At 35.9% G+C, this 15,483-nt stretch overlaps 2 protein-coding genes across 5 annotated transcripts; both read left to right on the top strand.

Moving 5' to 3' along the window:
- The first annotated feature begins 479 nt into the window (after positions 1-479).
- On the top strand, positions 480-932 carry LOC132784474 (zinc finger protein 93-like). Its single transcript, XM_060790116.1, has one exon. It carries the CDS (start codon positions 480-482, stop codon positions 930-932), a length of 453 nt encoding a protein of 150 aa, XP_060646099.1.
- Positions 933-1,786: 854 nt separating this feature from the next.
- LOC132798394 (uncharacterized) lies at positions 1,787-15,367 on the top strand. Of its 4 annotated transcripts, XM_060810241.1 has the most exons (8): positions 1,787-2,122; positions 2,779-2,860; positions 5,702-5,826; positions 11,514-11,960; positions 12,029-12,124; positions 13,050-13,459; positions 13,516-13,935; positions 14,001-15,367. In XM_060810241.1, exons 4-8 carry the CDS (start codon positions 11,529-11,531, stop codon positions 14,326-14,328), a joined length of 1,686 nt encoding a protein of 561 aa, XP_060666224.1. In that variant the 5' UTR covers positions 1,787-2,122; positions 2,779-2,860; positions 5,702-5,826; positions 11,514-11,528; the 3' UTR covers positions 14,329-15,367. The 4 variants fall into 4 exon arrangements, with proteins under 4 accessions (XP_060666224.1, XP_060666226.1, XP_060666225.1 ...); XM_060810243.1 differs by lacking the exon at positions 2,779-2,860; XM_060810242.1 differs by lacking the exons at positions 2,779-2,860; positions 5,702-5,826.
- The last annotated feature ends 116 nt before the right edge of the window (positions 15,368-15,483 follow it).

Here is a 15,483-nt window from a genome sequence, read left to right as displayed (position 1 = left end):
ACAAATTTTGTACAAGAAAAATGCAAAAAAAGGTTTATTTTAACTTTTAAATAACTTACTAACATGGAAAATGTTTGTCGCGAGCAGTCACACTTGTCGACATCTACGCACAACAGGAGCAGGCTAACGAACAACTTTGCCTAGCGGAAATCCTAATCGAATGCATCAACAGCGAAGTGCGGCCCGACGATGCGTTACCCAAACAAATCTGTTAGTCCCGTGTTCTGGATGCCTAAAATTCATTGCAATTCAAACGCAGGAGTGAGCAGAGTCATCAGCACTTCTGTGAGATGCTGCGAAGCGATAGCTAGTTATGCAAACTAGAAGTCAATGATACTGAGGATGTCTTAAAAGTCGAAGAATTTGTTGTGGAAGAGTTGACAGCAAGCAATCAAGTGAATTCCCAGAGAAAACAATTTAAAATTAACAATTTAAAATGCGAGATCTGCAATGAAGCATTTTCCAATAGAACCAATCTCATGGTGCATGCTCTTGTCCACAGCAATGAAAATCCCGACAAGTGTCCACACTGTGGCAAGGTATTCACCTCTCGTGGCAGCCTCACGCGGCACATTCAGGTTCATTCCGGCGAGAGTCCTTACAAATGCATTTTTTGTGCAAAGAGATTTACCCAGAGCTGCAATCTCGACAAGCAAGTGCGCATTCATTCTGGCGAGCGATCCTACAAGTGCAGCACTTGTGAGAAGGCTTTTACCCAGAGTAGTCATCTAGTTAGCCATATGCGCATTCATTCAAAAACCTTTGGTGATATATCTCTTCTGGAGCAGCATCTTTCGACTCATTGCTGCAATTGCTCACAGTGCCAAAAGACATGTGCTAGCCAAAAGAAACTGGATAGGCGTAATGCCAATGGTCATTCTCTTAAAAGTCCCTTCAACTATGACCTTTGTCCAAGGAGTTTTCTAAACTGACCAGATCTCATGCATAAACACGTCCGTTCGAGAGACAACTTTTCAAATTATTTACTGCCAGAAGTCCGTCATCCAGAGCAGCAATTTAGCGAATCCTTCGGACCCATTCGGGAAAACAGCTCTTTATATGTTTTCACTGGCGAAAGATCTCCATGTACTCACGTAGGATAATTAAAAAAACCAAATTTCTTGAAAATATATCTTTTGTATATATTGCATCTATTTATTACCTCTTTATTGATAAAATTACATGGCGGCGAATCTAAAATAAATAATTATACTTGTTAAAATATTTCAATATATTTGTAAATATTTCAAAAGATAAACAATCGATAAAAAAAAAAATATCGATTAGGATACATTTTAACAGACTATGTACAATGTTAAAAGATATGCCAATCAAATGATTTAAAAAACATTGTTTTAATTTCGAAGATCTTTTTTGGTTACATTAGATTTCAGTTTCAGTAAATTACAAATTTAAACTACAACAAAAACGAACAATGGTGGAGAATTTAAGCAAGCGGTGTTTTTAGCATTTCAACAAACTCTTATGAAAGTCAACGGCATAAAATACTGTATGCTTTAAGCCGATGAGACCAATCATGTTCATGTTAAATATTTTTGGATTTAGCATCTTTTATTATTAAATATATACAGATTTGACGTTTTGCAGGTGGAAGACTGGCATTGTGTTACAAATTTTTAATAATTACGGATTACAAAAATTGTTTAAAATAACGCGCCCAAAATACGCCAAAATGTTAAAGCAAGGGATTTCTGTATTTAGTATATTTGTCGTCGTAATAAAGTATATTATAGGAATTTTATTTGCTTTCACACCCTGACAAACAAAACAAAAAGTAAGGAAGTGAGAGAAAGAACATTTTTGGACGAAAAGAATACAGTAAAAGTGAAAATTGCGAACTATATTAATAAATATAGAACGAATTAAGTTTACCAAAATAAAATGCGAATATTACAGCCATACCAAAAAACGTTGCAAAGAATTTAACAAGATCCTAAATACAGAAATCTAAGTACAATAAAAACTGTAACGCTGGTACTATAGTGTTGTGTGTGCGTGGTTGTATATGAACGTGTTCCCGTGTGTGTGTGTGTGTGGGTGCACTGTGTTTCTTCCTGAAGAACGAAATTGTCAAGTATTTTTTTTTGGGAAATATTGTCAGGTGAGTTAATTATTCTTGTAAAACTGTTTATCAATCAGATATTCGCTGGCCTCGTAAAGTGACGCGTGCCCCTGTGCTATGACTCAAGCCCTAACTGCCGTGGGGTATTCTTTTTCTACCTGGCGTCAGCATTACACGTATAAACATGCATACGGTCATATTCATGTGTATATGTGTACATACACATGTTTATTCAATAGGCATTTGGGGCTTTTAAGTTTTCTGCAATATTTGCACTCAGCTGGAAGGCGCCGTTTAGGTGCAGCTGCACTCAAAATGTACTCGGAGCTGTACACTCATACTATTTAACCCGTTGGTGCAGTTGAAATATTTGCGAAAGTCAACCATATCGAAATAGAGAAGTTTATCCATTCCGATGACAAAAGTCGTAAAAAAGTCACAAATATTAAATAAGGTCAAAGGGTTGCACATTCATCAACTAATTTTTGGATAAATGCTCAACCAAGGGTTAAGTACTTCAGTTTTTGCATATACGCTGTTATGATTTATTAGTGTTAGTGTATGTCTGTGTGCGTTCATTCGCATCCAAATTAGCTTTTTTGCGCTGCAAAGCTTTTATTGTGGTTGTCATTCAGTGAGCCTATCAAATAAATTACTAATAACAGCTCTTGCTCTTTCTATCTCTTTTGTTCCAGCTGCGCAACTCTGTCTTCTACTCTGTCGTTTGTCGTGCTTTGTTTTTACCTATTTACTTGCACCTAGAATTGTTTATTTCAGGTGCGTGTGAACTCAACAAAACGTTTATGACAAACAGTATATCCAGCAACAAAATTATAAATGCCTTAGCACAGTTGTTGCACTAATTGCATGTACTAAAATTTGGAGTGTCAAAAAACCTTTAAGATACGAAATATGCAAATTTGTTATTTATGGCAATATATATCATAGACAATTCTACGATTACAAAATTAAATATTAAATATATATTTCTATAAGTACTTTAAGGCTTACTATTTGCTTATATTTATATAGTACTTTTCTGTAGAATCTTGGCAGCTAGTTGTCGCTTTGCTTTGGCAGCAGTTCAACATCCATTTTCACTTTCCAATTGCTCGTCGCACGCAACGTATTTCGCCAGGCATTTCACTTTAAAGTGATTGAATCAGTTTAATTGAGTGCACTCACATGTGTGAATGTGTACTATATTTATATGCTCTTTACACAATTCTGTTGTTTACGCTTATGATTTAATGCAACGCTCGCAATTGTCAATTTGAGGGCAGGTCAGTGCAGTTCATCGTTTGCTCATCATCGCTTACTCAGCTCGCAATTTGGCTATAAATGATGCCAACTATTCATTTGCATTTCCATAACACGGAATCGATTCGCTCTTTTTCCGATCGTCTTTCACATATTATTGGCCGCAGCGTGGCACGCGCTTCCAATAAATTTATTCGCAGTTTTCTTGTTCCGCTGAAATGTAAATGTAACTTTCATTTACATATGTGTCTGCCTTCTGAATTGTATAAAATTACCATGCTACCTTTGAGGCGCCTCCCAAATTGAAGATACTTCTTATGGGAAAAAAAGGTCTAACTGATTTCTAAGGCTTACTAAAATGAGTGAAATTACAATTACATATTATTTGAATCATACGAACTCTTACAGACAGACAGACAGACATAAGTAAGATTGGTATTAATTAATTCATACTACTAAATTTCCGTTCTGAACGTTTCCGGGTTTATATACATATCTCAAGATGTTTTATTCACTGTTAGACTTACGCATATGGAAATTCTTATTGAAAAAAACAGCAATACAATAAGTTCAAATGCTATTGTTCATGTGCCTTTTTATGTATATTTATTTTTATATAGATGAATAACAATTACAATTCAACAAATAAAGGCAATACGGGAATATATTTTGTTAGATTGCTTGTTATTTAAAAGACTGAAACTTTAATTGCGGTTATGCGATATGGGAAATTCCAGCAAAAAGTCCTCAGAGACCAACTAAATAAATTAAATTTTTTAACATCTCTGTATGTTATGTATGTATGTATTTGTGCACATACATCTGAATGTATATGAGGAAGAATTACCATCATTAAAGCTGTTTTAAATAGTGAAGGTTAATGATATATGTAATTAATAAAAAAAAGTATTTCAATGATATAAAAGTATATCATTAGAAAAGATGGGAAAAAATCGATTACAGAATGAATAAATGTCGTTATGCGATATGAAAATTCCAGTATCATAAAATAATAATAAAATAAATAAGAAAGCTGCAGTCGAGTGTGCTCGACTCTAAGATACCTGCCACCCATTTTCAATAAAAGAAAACATTGTGGTGTTATTCTTAAAATTTACCAAATTAATACTAAAATATGGTGTATTATATCGCTATATTATTACGTTTATACCAAATTGTATAAAATATTTCAGATTGTGAACCAAAGCAACTAATACAATTATTTCTTAATTTCTACTATTAACCTATAAATAAAAATACGTCAGTTAGTTTTTGCAGACTTAAACCGAATTACAACTGATATATGTAAATACTTTTATATCGACTAAATAAATAAATGCGTAGTTTTGATATTAAAAAAATTATCATGCAAAAACTGTGAGCACTTACAGATTATAATGAAAACTCTCGGCCATGAGAGTTGAAAATAAAATGCATACGAAATGCGATTGGAATCGGGTTATTTTACTACATTTTCTATTAATGAAAGCTCTTTATTTTTATTCACCCACGAGAGTATATATAAATAAATTTTGTGTGTTAATAATGTCCCTAATTTTGATGCGTACTGTTTAATACCGCTACCCATATGGTTGAAGGGTATTATAACTTTTTTATATAGACATAAAGAGGCATCGCCGACCCTATAAAGCAGGAGAGACGATCTAGCCATGTCTATATGAAAACCAAGATCTCAGAGACTATAAGAAACAGAGCTATAATTTGTTTTGTTTGCAGGCAGATAAAGTTTGTTTCAAATTTTTGCACGCCCACTTCCGCCCCGCAAATCGAGAAAAACTGAATAACAAACGTAATTTTAAATCTAGAGCGATTTTTGGTACATACAATAATAAGAATAGTATTTATGATTCCCAAAAACTGTGTTGTGGAAGTTATTAAAGAAATACTTCTGTATGGGCTAAAACGCCTACTTACTAGGGCTCTTAGTTGCTTTGGCCGACAATCTGGTCCATTGTGCAGTCTATGGTATATTTTGAATGGTGTACTATATCGATATACCAAACATACCATTTGATGCATTTTTAGTATTTTCGGTATATTTTGAAAATAATACCGCAATATTTTGCCTTTATTAAAAATGGGTAGCAGGTATCTCATAGTCGAGCACACTCGACTGTAACTTTCTTATTTATTTTATTATTGTTTGATGAGACTGCAATTTCTTATATCGCATAACCACATTTATTCATTCTGTAATCCAACAAGTAAGATTTTTTTTAGTATTGTGCGGTATATTAATTGGGTATATTTTAAAATTTTTGTTTTTGTTTTGATTTTATTCAGCCATTGGTTCCAATTTAAATGTACAAAAGTATAGCTAATGTAATTCTTTTACAGCTTTCTCTCAGATAACTTTGTCACTCAGAAATATTCATAGTTGCATTAAGTCCCCGCGTCTCGTCCTTTTCGCAATGAGTATCGTCGCTGTCAACGAACACAAACGAACACCCAATCAATGTAATGTGAGTATATATGGTATATATTTAGTATTATTAAATCTCGCATGAGTATATTTACTATAGTTTGTTCATTGCATGTGTCGAATTGTATGTGGAACAAAACATGCGATGATTAAAGCTTTCTCATATCGCACTGCGCAATCAGTAGCAACTAAATCGTATGTTTGTATAGTTAGTATCTATGATTGTACATAAAATTGGACTTGCGTAATTTCAGGTTATTCACAACGAGGTTATTGACAAATAATTTTTATTTATATTGATTAAAGAGGTCAACCAGAAAAGCAATACTCAATTTATAAAAATGGTTTGTGATCGTGAGTTTTTCTCGGAACACACAAATATCTTTTATTCCTAAAGGTTTTTTTCTTTATGAAGGCTGTACAAAGTCATACAATTAAAAGAAATCACAGTCTTTTATTTTTCTTGTTTTGTTACGTAGTATTTGAATGCTAAAAGCACATTATTATTTACAGTCATTGCAATAGTAATAATTTGTTATCTTTCGTCACGCATGAGTCACAATTGATATACTATAAGCCCTATTACGAGTGTTATTAGAAAGTTCGGAACAGAGTTGATAATATAATATATTTGCCACTTATATATTTTCATTCACACGACTTACGGTTTAACTGTCATATTGATTTGCCATTACATCGATGACTAATTATCCTTAGTATATTCACTGCTAAAATATCAACTGAAATTCAGTATAATTTTTACCCTGTGAAACGTGCAACATGTGATAATAGCATAAATTAGCAGTCAGTGAATTTTCGCCTGTTTCCCATCTGTCTTCAGAATTTACGAGTTTCGTGTGTTGCGTCAGGTAAACACCTTTCAGTTTGCACCTGAATTATTCTTTTAATGAACGCTAATAGCAGCTAAACATCAATTAATTGACTCGTCGTGTGTGCATATTTGCATACAATATATCGCAATTACTTTTGTTTTTGTTTTTGGGAATTCAATAATTATTAATCGTCTTAGTATAAAATTGTGTTGAGGTATTTATTATGATGCGTTGAAAGCGAAGCACATTTCGTTTTAAATATTCTATTATTATTTTAAATTCGTTTTAAGTGTTCAAGTAATGAAAAAAAGCTAACATTGAGTGAGCATTAAATGAATTTATTGAAAGCAGTTTATCCGGTTCTTTAGTAATTATTCTTAGTCTATCTTCCTTCCGTGTCTTTAATATCATTGATTACCCAAGAACAATTTGAATACTTACACAATAAGCTTAACCACAGTTCCGCCTCTTTAAATGCCACTTGTCACATTTAAGTGGGCGTTAACTTGAGCTTGGAAAGTTGCGTGCGGCTGCTTCAAAGTTTAAAACACTTAAATAATTTATAATTGTTTTGTTCGTTTTTTTATGATAGTCGTGAAGTATAATTTTATAGAGCAGTGTTAATCTCAATAACACGTATTTGTAATGTCAATAGCAGAAAAGAAAAGGCGTTGAGCAAAAAAGAAACCTAGGACTTTTTGGTAACAATATCCATATTTAGGTTTACATTATTGATCGTTGTCACTACGTGTGTTTGCTGAAAAGCTCTCGCCGTTCATTCAACCACAGACCCTGAACGTCAGAAAATCCTCTCAATCTCTGTTTGTCTCTCATTCTCGCGATGACTGAAACTCACGATTTACTCACATAGACTAAAAACCAGTCTATTGTAACTCAGCTTCAGGCGCCACAAACTAGTTTTGCTTTGTTTCAATGTTGTTTGTTTTCATCTTCTTCTTTTTAATGCTTGACCATTATTGAAATGAAAGAGAGGTGTTTATAGAGTCTTTGATATATTTAAAACGACAGCTTACTATTACTATAGATGCATGCAATGTTAAAATTTGTATGAACAGAGAGAGCATTTAAACAGATTGTAATATTGTATCTCAATTTCGATTTGTCTCGTTTCTCCTCTCGTTTTTCAAACACTCTTGGCAAAATTTATTTTTCTGATGGCAAGCGAAAAGTATTTTTATTTGACCAGAAGCGAATCATGCGATTATTATAAGGCCCCAACGAAAAACATGCCATAATTATTTGTATGTACAAGGTGCACATATCCAAGTCTTGCAGCTCTAGAGCAGAGTAACTTTAATTTTCATCAATTTCTTTTAGCGTACAAATGCCTTTTGTTTACACACACAACACGCCCTGAATTATATTAGTGTGTATGTATCGTTAATTAAATGTGCTTAAATTGGTGTGGATGAACTGTTGCTTATATACAATGCTTGCTTTTAGGCCTTTGCATGTTATGACGTATACGTAATAGTGCTCTCCTAGGCAATGAACTGCTTGCTAACCAAACTCAATGCGATCGCTGTTACACTTCCAGCCATTAACAGAGAGAGAGAGAGAGAGAGAGTAATAGAGAACAAAATTGTTAAATGTTACTTGCCTGTTTGTCTGTTAATTGTGTGTCACTTACAAATGTTAAATCCACCCCCATACAACAAACTGGCCGCAGTTAGTGGCAAAGTTAACAGAATGGCTGTCTTCCTCACGCATTGCTAGTGTTAACATAACAGCCTGGATCGCAACCGCAACAGGTCTCGCTCTCTCTCTCTTGTTTAGTAACAATCAGTATAAGCAGAGTCGGCATCGCGTTATGATCGCTCGATTGCGTTGCGCCACGCGTAAACGAAACTAGTGCGACTCTTGTGCAGTGTTTGTGCTTGTATGTGTGTGCAGGCAAACAAGCAGCTCATAAATGCCCCATTCAGGGTATCTATAATACATATGCGCTTGTATACATAGATATTACACACACTCTCGTGCTATTGTGATAGTGTTTGTGTTTGTGACTGCGCTATTTATTTTTGTTTTTACTTTTTGTTTCGGGGTTCTTGTAATGTGACAAAAGTGGCTTTAATAATCGCAAGAGACTGTTGAAAAATGTCAGGGACGCTGCAGGCGTCTTCCATCGAGTATTAAAATAAAATAATTATTGTGATCTAAGCAACCGTTGACAACAAGCACTAATTGCAAAATGGTGGGTATAAGTATTTATTTACTCACTCTCTCGTTCTCTCTCTCTCTTTGTGTTCCTCTATTTCACTCTCACTTTTAAATTATTACGAACTTTTGCACTTGGTTTCACACCATTTTCGCCCTTACATCGCGTCGCCTTCATTAGTTCCGGTCTAAAAACCATGATGTTCGTCTGCCCTTTGTTATTACATCGAACATGAGAAGGAGAGTAGATCCAAAAACCTCTAGCAAGTGGAATATATTGTTGTGCTTTGTCTTTGACTCTTGGTTGTCGGTGTCGTTGGCAAAGTCTTTATCTTATCGCGGTAGTCAGCTGCCAAAGTTCTTCTTGAAAGCAAAATCACATAGACGCGAAATAATAAACATCAAATACTCGCTCATGGATTCACATTCACACTCACATTGTGTGATTGCATTAACATTTTATTTATGGCTTAATTCCGTTTGTTGTTGCCAAATTTCGCGCATAAACTAACTATCAAAAGGTGTGTGAAACATTGTTCGTTTTTGGCCAGCAATTTTTATTATTCATTTTCGACAAAATCGTTTAGTAGAAATGTATATATATAATATTTAAAAAAAAAGATTAGTTAATGTAGGCGATTAGAATAAACATAATAAACATAATACATATATTAATTTCTGCCGTTCAAGATGTTTGTAATTATTACGTCTGAAAATAATCATCATTAGAGATCAGCACGATATCTTCTTTCTCGGCTGGAAAATGGTTTATATAATTATTTTTGTTTACCAAAACAGTATCTAATATAAGTCCCAGGAAAGATTCTTATATCTTCGTCGCAATATAAATAAGTTGCGAAATCTCTGAATATTTATTTCTCTAATTTGTTGAATCACCTCAAATCTAAAAGCTTTTGAATTTTAGTCGCTAAGGCTCATTGTAAATATTTCTTAAAACTTAGAACTTAAAATGCAGTCTAAATGAATTCTTCCATAAAACCCTTATCTTAGAATACAACCTAAAGTAAAACGCTGGGGAAATGAGCGTTCAGTCAAATTGCAAATCAGTAAAAATAATAGAAATAAATATAATTTTTCCAAATATTATTAAGGCTAATAAATGAAATTGCATTACTAAAAAGAGGCATGTGACAGAGCTAACAATATGCGCATACACATGTTGTACTTTGTCTCTCGCTCAGAAATATATTTTTATATATAACCACAAATATATATGTACGTAAGTCGAACTATATGGCCTTAGCCATATCTCCGAGCTTATATTCAGGCACACGTCCCATGCATTTCAATTGGCTACTCAATCGGCTTGTCCACTAGATTGTTTGACCAGTCGTCTCGTTGTCAGCTCAGTTTCAGTTCCATCATTTAATTGTCGGAGTGTCGAGGTGCCAACAGGCCTTTTCAATAGCCATGCTCTCTTTCCGTCTATCCCCAGCTCTCTGTCCCTTTCGTTCGGGGTCTATTAGTGACTTTGTTTGAACATATTTTGATTGATGGCTTAGAAATCGTTGCCGGCATTATAATGTTAACACAGAAGCGAAATTTTTCCATTTTGCAGCCCTTTTCATGTTGTCGTTGTATCTTATGTTGTCAATACTGAGCCTCAATTTCCTGCTTTGAATTTCGACCATATGGATACTCACTGAATAAGTTCGGTTTTTAAATTGACTGCTTTATATAAGGAAACTTAATCTGATAATACTTAAGAAGTTCTAGAAGAGATAGATTTTATAAAATAATTTATCTATTTAAACCCGCTACACATTGGGTAGCCTTTGAGCTGGCAGGAAATATATGTAACAGGCAGAAGGAGGCATCTCCGTCCCCATAAAGTATATCAACAGCCGAAACGATATAGACATGTCCGTCTGTTCGAGAGAGAGAGAGAGAGCTATCATTCTTTTTCGACAGCATTCAAACTTTTGCTATGATTACTGAAAATTTGGTTGCGATCAGATTCAAATTTTATAAGTTGTTTAAGAAATACTTTGGCTGACAATGTGGTATATTTAGTACTCTATGATATATTTTGAATGTAGTGCAATACATATATACTAAAACTAGCATTCGTTAAATTTTAGTATTTTTGTGGTATACTTTGTAGAATCTGGTTTTATTGAAAAATAGTTGCGGGTAGTTTTCTTACTTTATTTAATTGAATAATTTGTCTGTTTTAAATAGTATTAGGCATTCGCAGAGTTGTAAAGTTAATCGCATCCCAACCATGTGGAATGCATAATTCATTAGTGAATTCCTTTTAATTTTGCATGCGATGCTCGTTGGTCAAATGTCAAATGTCACAAAGAATTGCAGTTTCTCTAGTGAATACCCCCAAGACGCCCCTTTGTTAGCATTGTTGCTTCGGCAGACGCACACAGAGACACAAAAATACGCTATGCTATATGCTATACACACTATATACATATACCTATACCTATAGCGTATTTGCATTTGTTTTTAGCGACCCCAGTCGACCCAAATGTTTATTCAAATGACAAAAGGGTGTTTGCCGTCTCGTTGTCATCGCTGCCATTGTTGGATTGTTGGCTGTTGTGTTTTCATTTATTGTCTGTTATTGTTACTTTTGCTGAAGCGGACCAAGTTATTGGATTATCGATTCGCAACCTTGATATTTAATTAATTAAACTGTCATGCCACAACTAAATAAATAAATGTGTCTGATTGAATTTTGCAGCTAATTTAATATAGAATGCTACCCAGTTTTCGCACCTTAATGCGTTGCTCGAAGCGAGTTCTGCAGTCGCCGTTGGACGCGGTCAAGATGCGCAGCTCTGGACACAGCAAGGCGCCTAGCGGCGGCGTTTATGGACCCTTTACGCCCGACAGTGATATCAGCTGCTCCGGTCGCGGCGACTGCGTCAACAACACTTGCGTCTGTGACATTCGATATTCGGGCGATGAGTGCGACTTCGTCAATTTACCCTACTATGCTGGCATCTCGACCGTATTCTATGTCGTGGCTCTCGTCTCGGTCATCCAGCTGCTCATCTGCATTGTGGCCGAGTACCAACGGCTCAAGCAGCCATCGATCCTTCGCGCCTGCCGCATCACTACACAGAAGCTGCTCTATTTCATGGTATTTGTAGCGGCCTCGTTGCGAGGCGCCTACTTCACCACTCCGGTAAGAATTGATCAAAAATATAAAAAGTATTTCTCCATTTCTATATCATTTCTTCTTGATTTCAATAGTTGGACTTACAGCCCCAATGGGCCGTCACCCTGATGTCCGCCTACTATCCGCTGCTTATGACCTGCGCCTCTCTCATCGTCTGCATGTGGGCCGAGGTGAGTTAACTTTGCAGATGATGCAATCTATTTCATCAAAAGTTTTATATTACATCCCATTGACAATTAGTTCATCGAACTGCTCTACATTAGCAATGACAATATTTGTTTGATTTTGAGATCCGGCTTAGTTGTCGTCTGTCTGTCTGTAATTGATAATGATCAATGCTTTCCGTTTTCATTTCGTCGGAAGCGTCCATTTTATTAAAATGCAAGTTATTTATAATAGTGAACGTTTCTCTCTTATGTCGCACATGATTCAGATGCCGGGGTAGAAATATAGATTTGAGTTGTCATATCTTAAATATAAAAGACCTTGTATAGGGAATTACCCAAATCTAAAAGTCAATACACACTCGAGATCTCAACAACGTTAGAGATAAAAAATAAAAGTGTTTTTTCTGTTTTAATAGGCTAAAGAGAGAAAATAAATATTTGTAATTGCTCACGACTTTAATCAAATCTAATCTCAGGGATTAAAAGCAACTAACTAAGAGTCACGAGAAGAGCGAGTTGCTTTAATTCAGTTGTGAGGTATGCCAAATGTTATCTTATCAACCATTAGAAGAGTGCGAGAATAAACAGTATTTAATACTTAAATTAAGCTTTTGCCTGTGCAGTTGATTCTCAAATAATAAGAGAATTATTCGATCATTTCTCAAGTGTGACAACTGTTCAGTTGGGTGCAGCTGTACTCACTCTTTCAATTACAATTGTTTTTCTTCGACGCGTTTCCCATATCGCATTGGGGCCTTTGATAGCCGACCGCAATTTATCGCACCCATTAATTAAGTTCTGTGAGAACGTTTGAAAGTCGCGGACGTGCGCACTTGACTTCACTATACTAAGTATATACATATACTACTATGCCGAGCGACGGTTTACGTATACGTGATATTCAATTTCATTACGGCAATTGTTTCAGATCTTTCACCTGCGCGACATACGTTGGGAGAAATCGCAGTTCCTTTCGAAGAGCTTCCTAGGCTTTGTGGCATTCAACTTTTTCCTCTACAGTCTGTTTGGCATCGAGGTATTTAGTTCGCTTATTAACTCAGAGCGTCGCGACTATGCACACATCTTCAACGGCTGCTATGCTGTCTTGCTGCTCATTGTCGTCATCTTCTTTCTGATCTATGGCGTGGAGGTGTTCTTCAAGCTTCGCGGCGGATTCGTCTACGATCAGACGGGCAAAATCCTGGGACCCAGTGAAGCAATCGTGAATGCCTCGCAGCTGCATCAGTCGCGCTTTGGTCTTCTCAGCCAGGCCATTATGCTCATTGTGATTGTTGGTTTCCTGACATCAGAAACGCTGGGTGACTTCTGGAAGGCCAAGTAAGCAACCACAACGTTACGAAAGCAGCTTTTATTAACAAGTGATGTTTTTGCAGAGTTCCCGTCAATTCACGAAACTGGCACGATATCATTTTCCGGATTGCGGAAATAGGCGTTGCCCTCTGGTTTCCCTGCTGCCTGTGGAATTGCATGGCGCCGGAACAACTTTGGATACTGAATCCACGAAAACTGCTTTCGCGTCAAATCGATCCAACAATACCCACCCTCGATGCCGACAGCAACAAATTGTCACCCGAAGAGGGGCAGACATTCTTGACCAAAAAGGATTGCTGGATATGCTATGACAGCGATAAACCCGAGCCGCTCATACAGCCATGTCGCTGCACTGGCGATGTCAGTTCAGTGCATCACGAGTGCCTTAAGCGCTGGCTGGTCGAGAGCTGCGGCAGTAACAACGACGCCCAGCTCTCCTGCAAGGTCTGTGCACATCCCTACGAAATTGAAAAATCCAAAAAGTAAGTGAACCTCACTATTTGCTTTCACATTCATCATGTTACTAAATTTCCAATCGCATCTGCAGGCTCGAGTGGGATAAGGGATTCACCATTCAGCACTGGATGAAGACGGTCATACTGATAACGTTAATCTGCGTAACAGGCGCTACAGCCTGGGCAATCATTCAAATGTATGTGGATCCCTTGGTGCGCGTTCTCACCGTTGGCGTTGCCGTGCTCATCGGTTACGTGTGCTGCAAGTGTCTCGGCGAGAATACCGTGCTAGCCTATCAGCGAGCTAAGGTCAGCTCGATTAACATTGTAACTAGTTCGGAGATGGAAAAACTTCACACCATTTGCGAGGATGTCAGTGCCAGCACCTCTGCGGCAGCAGCAGCACGTGCAGCATCCTAAACCACAATGAAACGACTCACGTCTATGCCATAAGGATGCATCACATTTACACTTACACAGGCTACACACATCTACATATACATCTACAGACGTACGATATAGTTTAGAGCGCGTTTTATACACACTATTGCTCAATGCCACCCCCCCAAAAAAATCTTCCCTGCAAACTGTGTACATAGATTTTAAGTAATTTAGAAAGGAAAACAAATATGAAAACGGTTCGATAAACGAGTCAATTTTGTCTCTCAAAGTAGCACGCAATATTCCGAGCGCGGCATGTATTACAAAAAAAGATGAAAAATAACAAATTAAACAAAGCCAAATATTATATAATCTTAGATAATAAATAAGACAGTATCAATTAATATTAAATATACCCACATATATTAATTATTAAAAAGAAAACGACACAAATGTTTGAGAAAGTCTTGAGATTATGATTACGAGATCGAGTTGCCAATGAGTAGGAGCTGGAAAATGTATTTTCTAATTGAAAACAAAAAAAAAAATAAGCAAACAATTAATTACAAACTAATTATGGTTAGTTAGTTAGCAATGGCACCACCCAGTCAATGTCAGTCTAGCTGAGCATGTTCGTAGTTCTTAGTTTACACAATAAGTTGTTGTTCAACAATACAATACAAAATCGAGAGCGTTTCTTTCGTTTTCACGCAGCACAGCTAAGTTTATTTGGCGAATATTAATTTAAGACCACTCACAATCACACACATATACATTTACATATATAAAGATATTGTATTTTCATTATAAATTCAATTAAATTGATGATTTCATCAAGTGAACGCTGATTGTATTACACCTTAAGCATAAATACTTAACAAATAATTTATGAACATTTTCAACATTTATTTATATGAATACATCGCGCCCACACTTTAATTGTGTTATTTAAATCGACTTTGTAGCTAATGCGAATTGTCAACCACAAATACACACATCACAACATACATATTTACACTTTAAGCTAAAATACATTTTTGTGATAAACCAGTTAAATAAACATAACTAGCTGACGTAACCCACTGAGTTTTCCTGTTACTTTGTCCTTATAATTCTGAATTTTTTTAGCATTTCGATATTATTCAATGGACTGGTCGCAAGCCACTATACATAGACATTTCCAGAGAAATGTAT

The sequence above is a fragment of the Drosophila nasuta genome, chromosome 2L, assembly GCF_023558535.2.
Source record: "Drosophila nasuta strain 15112-1781.00 chromosome 2L, ASM2355853v1, whole genome shotgun sequence".
NCBI classification, from domain to species: Eukaryota; Metazoa; Arthropoda; class Insecta; order Diptera; family Drosophilidae; genus Drosophila; species Drosophila nasuta.
The sequence above is the reverse complement of the archived record's forward strand: the minus strand, read 5'-3'. Positions and strand labels throughout refer to the sequence as shown.

Coding starts and splice junctions, on each gene's coding strand:
- LOC132784474 (XM_060790116.1), top strand. CDS start 480: ATGGTGCATGCTCTTGTCCACAGCAATGAAAATCCCGACAAGTGTCCA.
- LOC132798394 (XM_060810242.1), top strand. CDS start 11,529: ATGCTACCCAGTTTTCGCACCTTAATGCGTTGCTCGAAGCGAGTTCTG. Junction 12,125..13,049: donor TCGTCTGCATGTGGGCCGAG/GTGAGTTAACTT, acceptor CAATTGTTTCAG/ATCTTTCACCTGCGCGACAT. Junction 13,936..14,000: donor GAAATTGAAAAATCCAAAAA/GTAAGTGAACCT, acceptor TCGCATCTGCAG/GCTCGAGTGGGATAAGGGAT.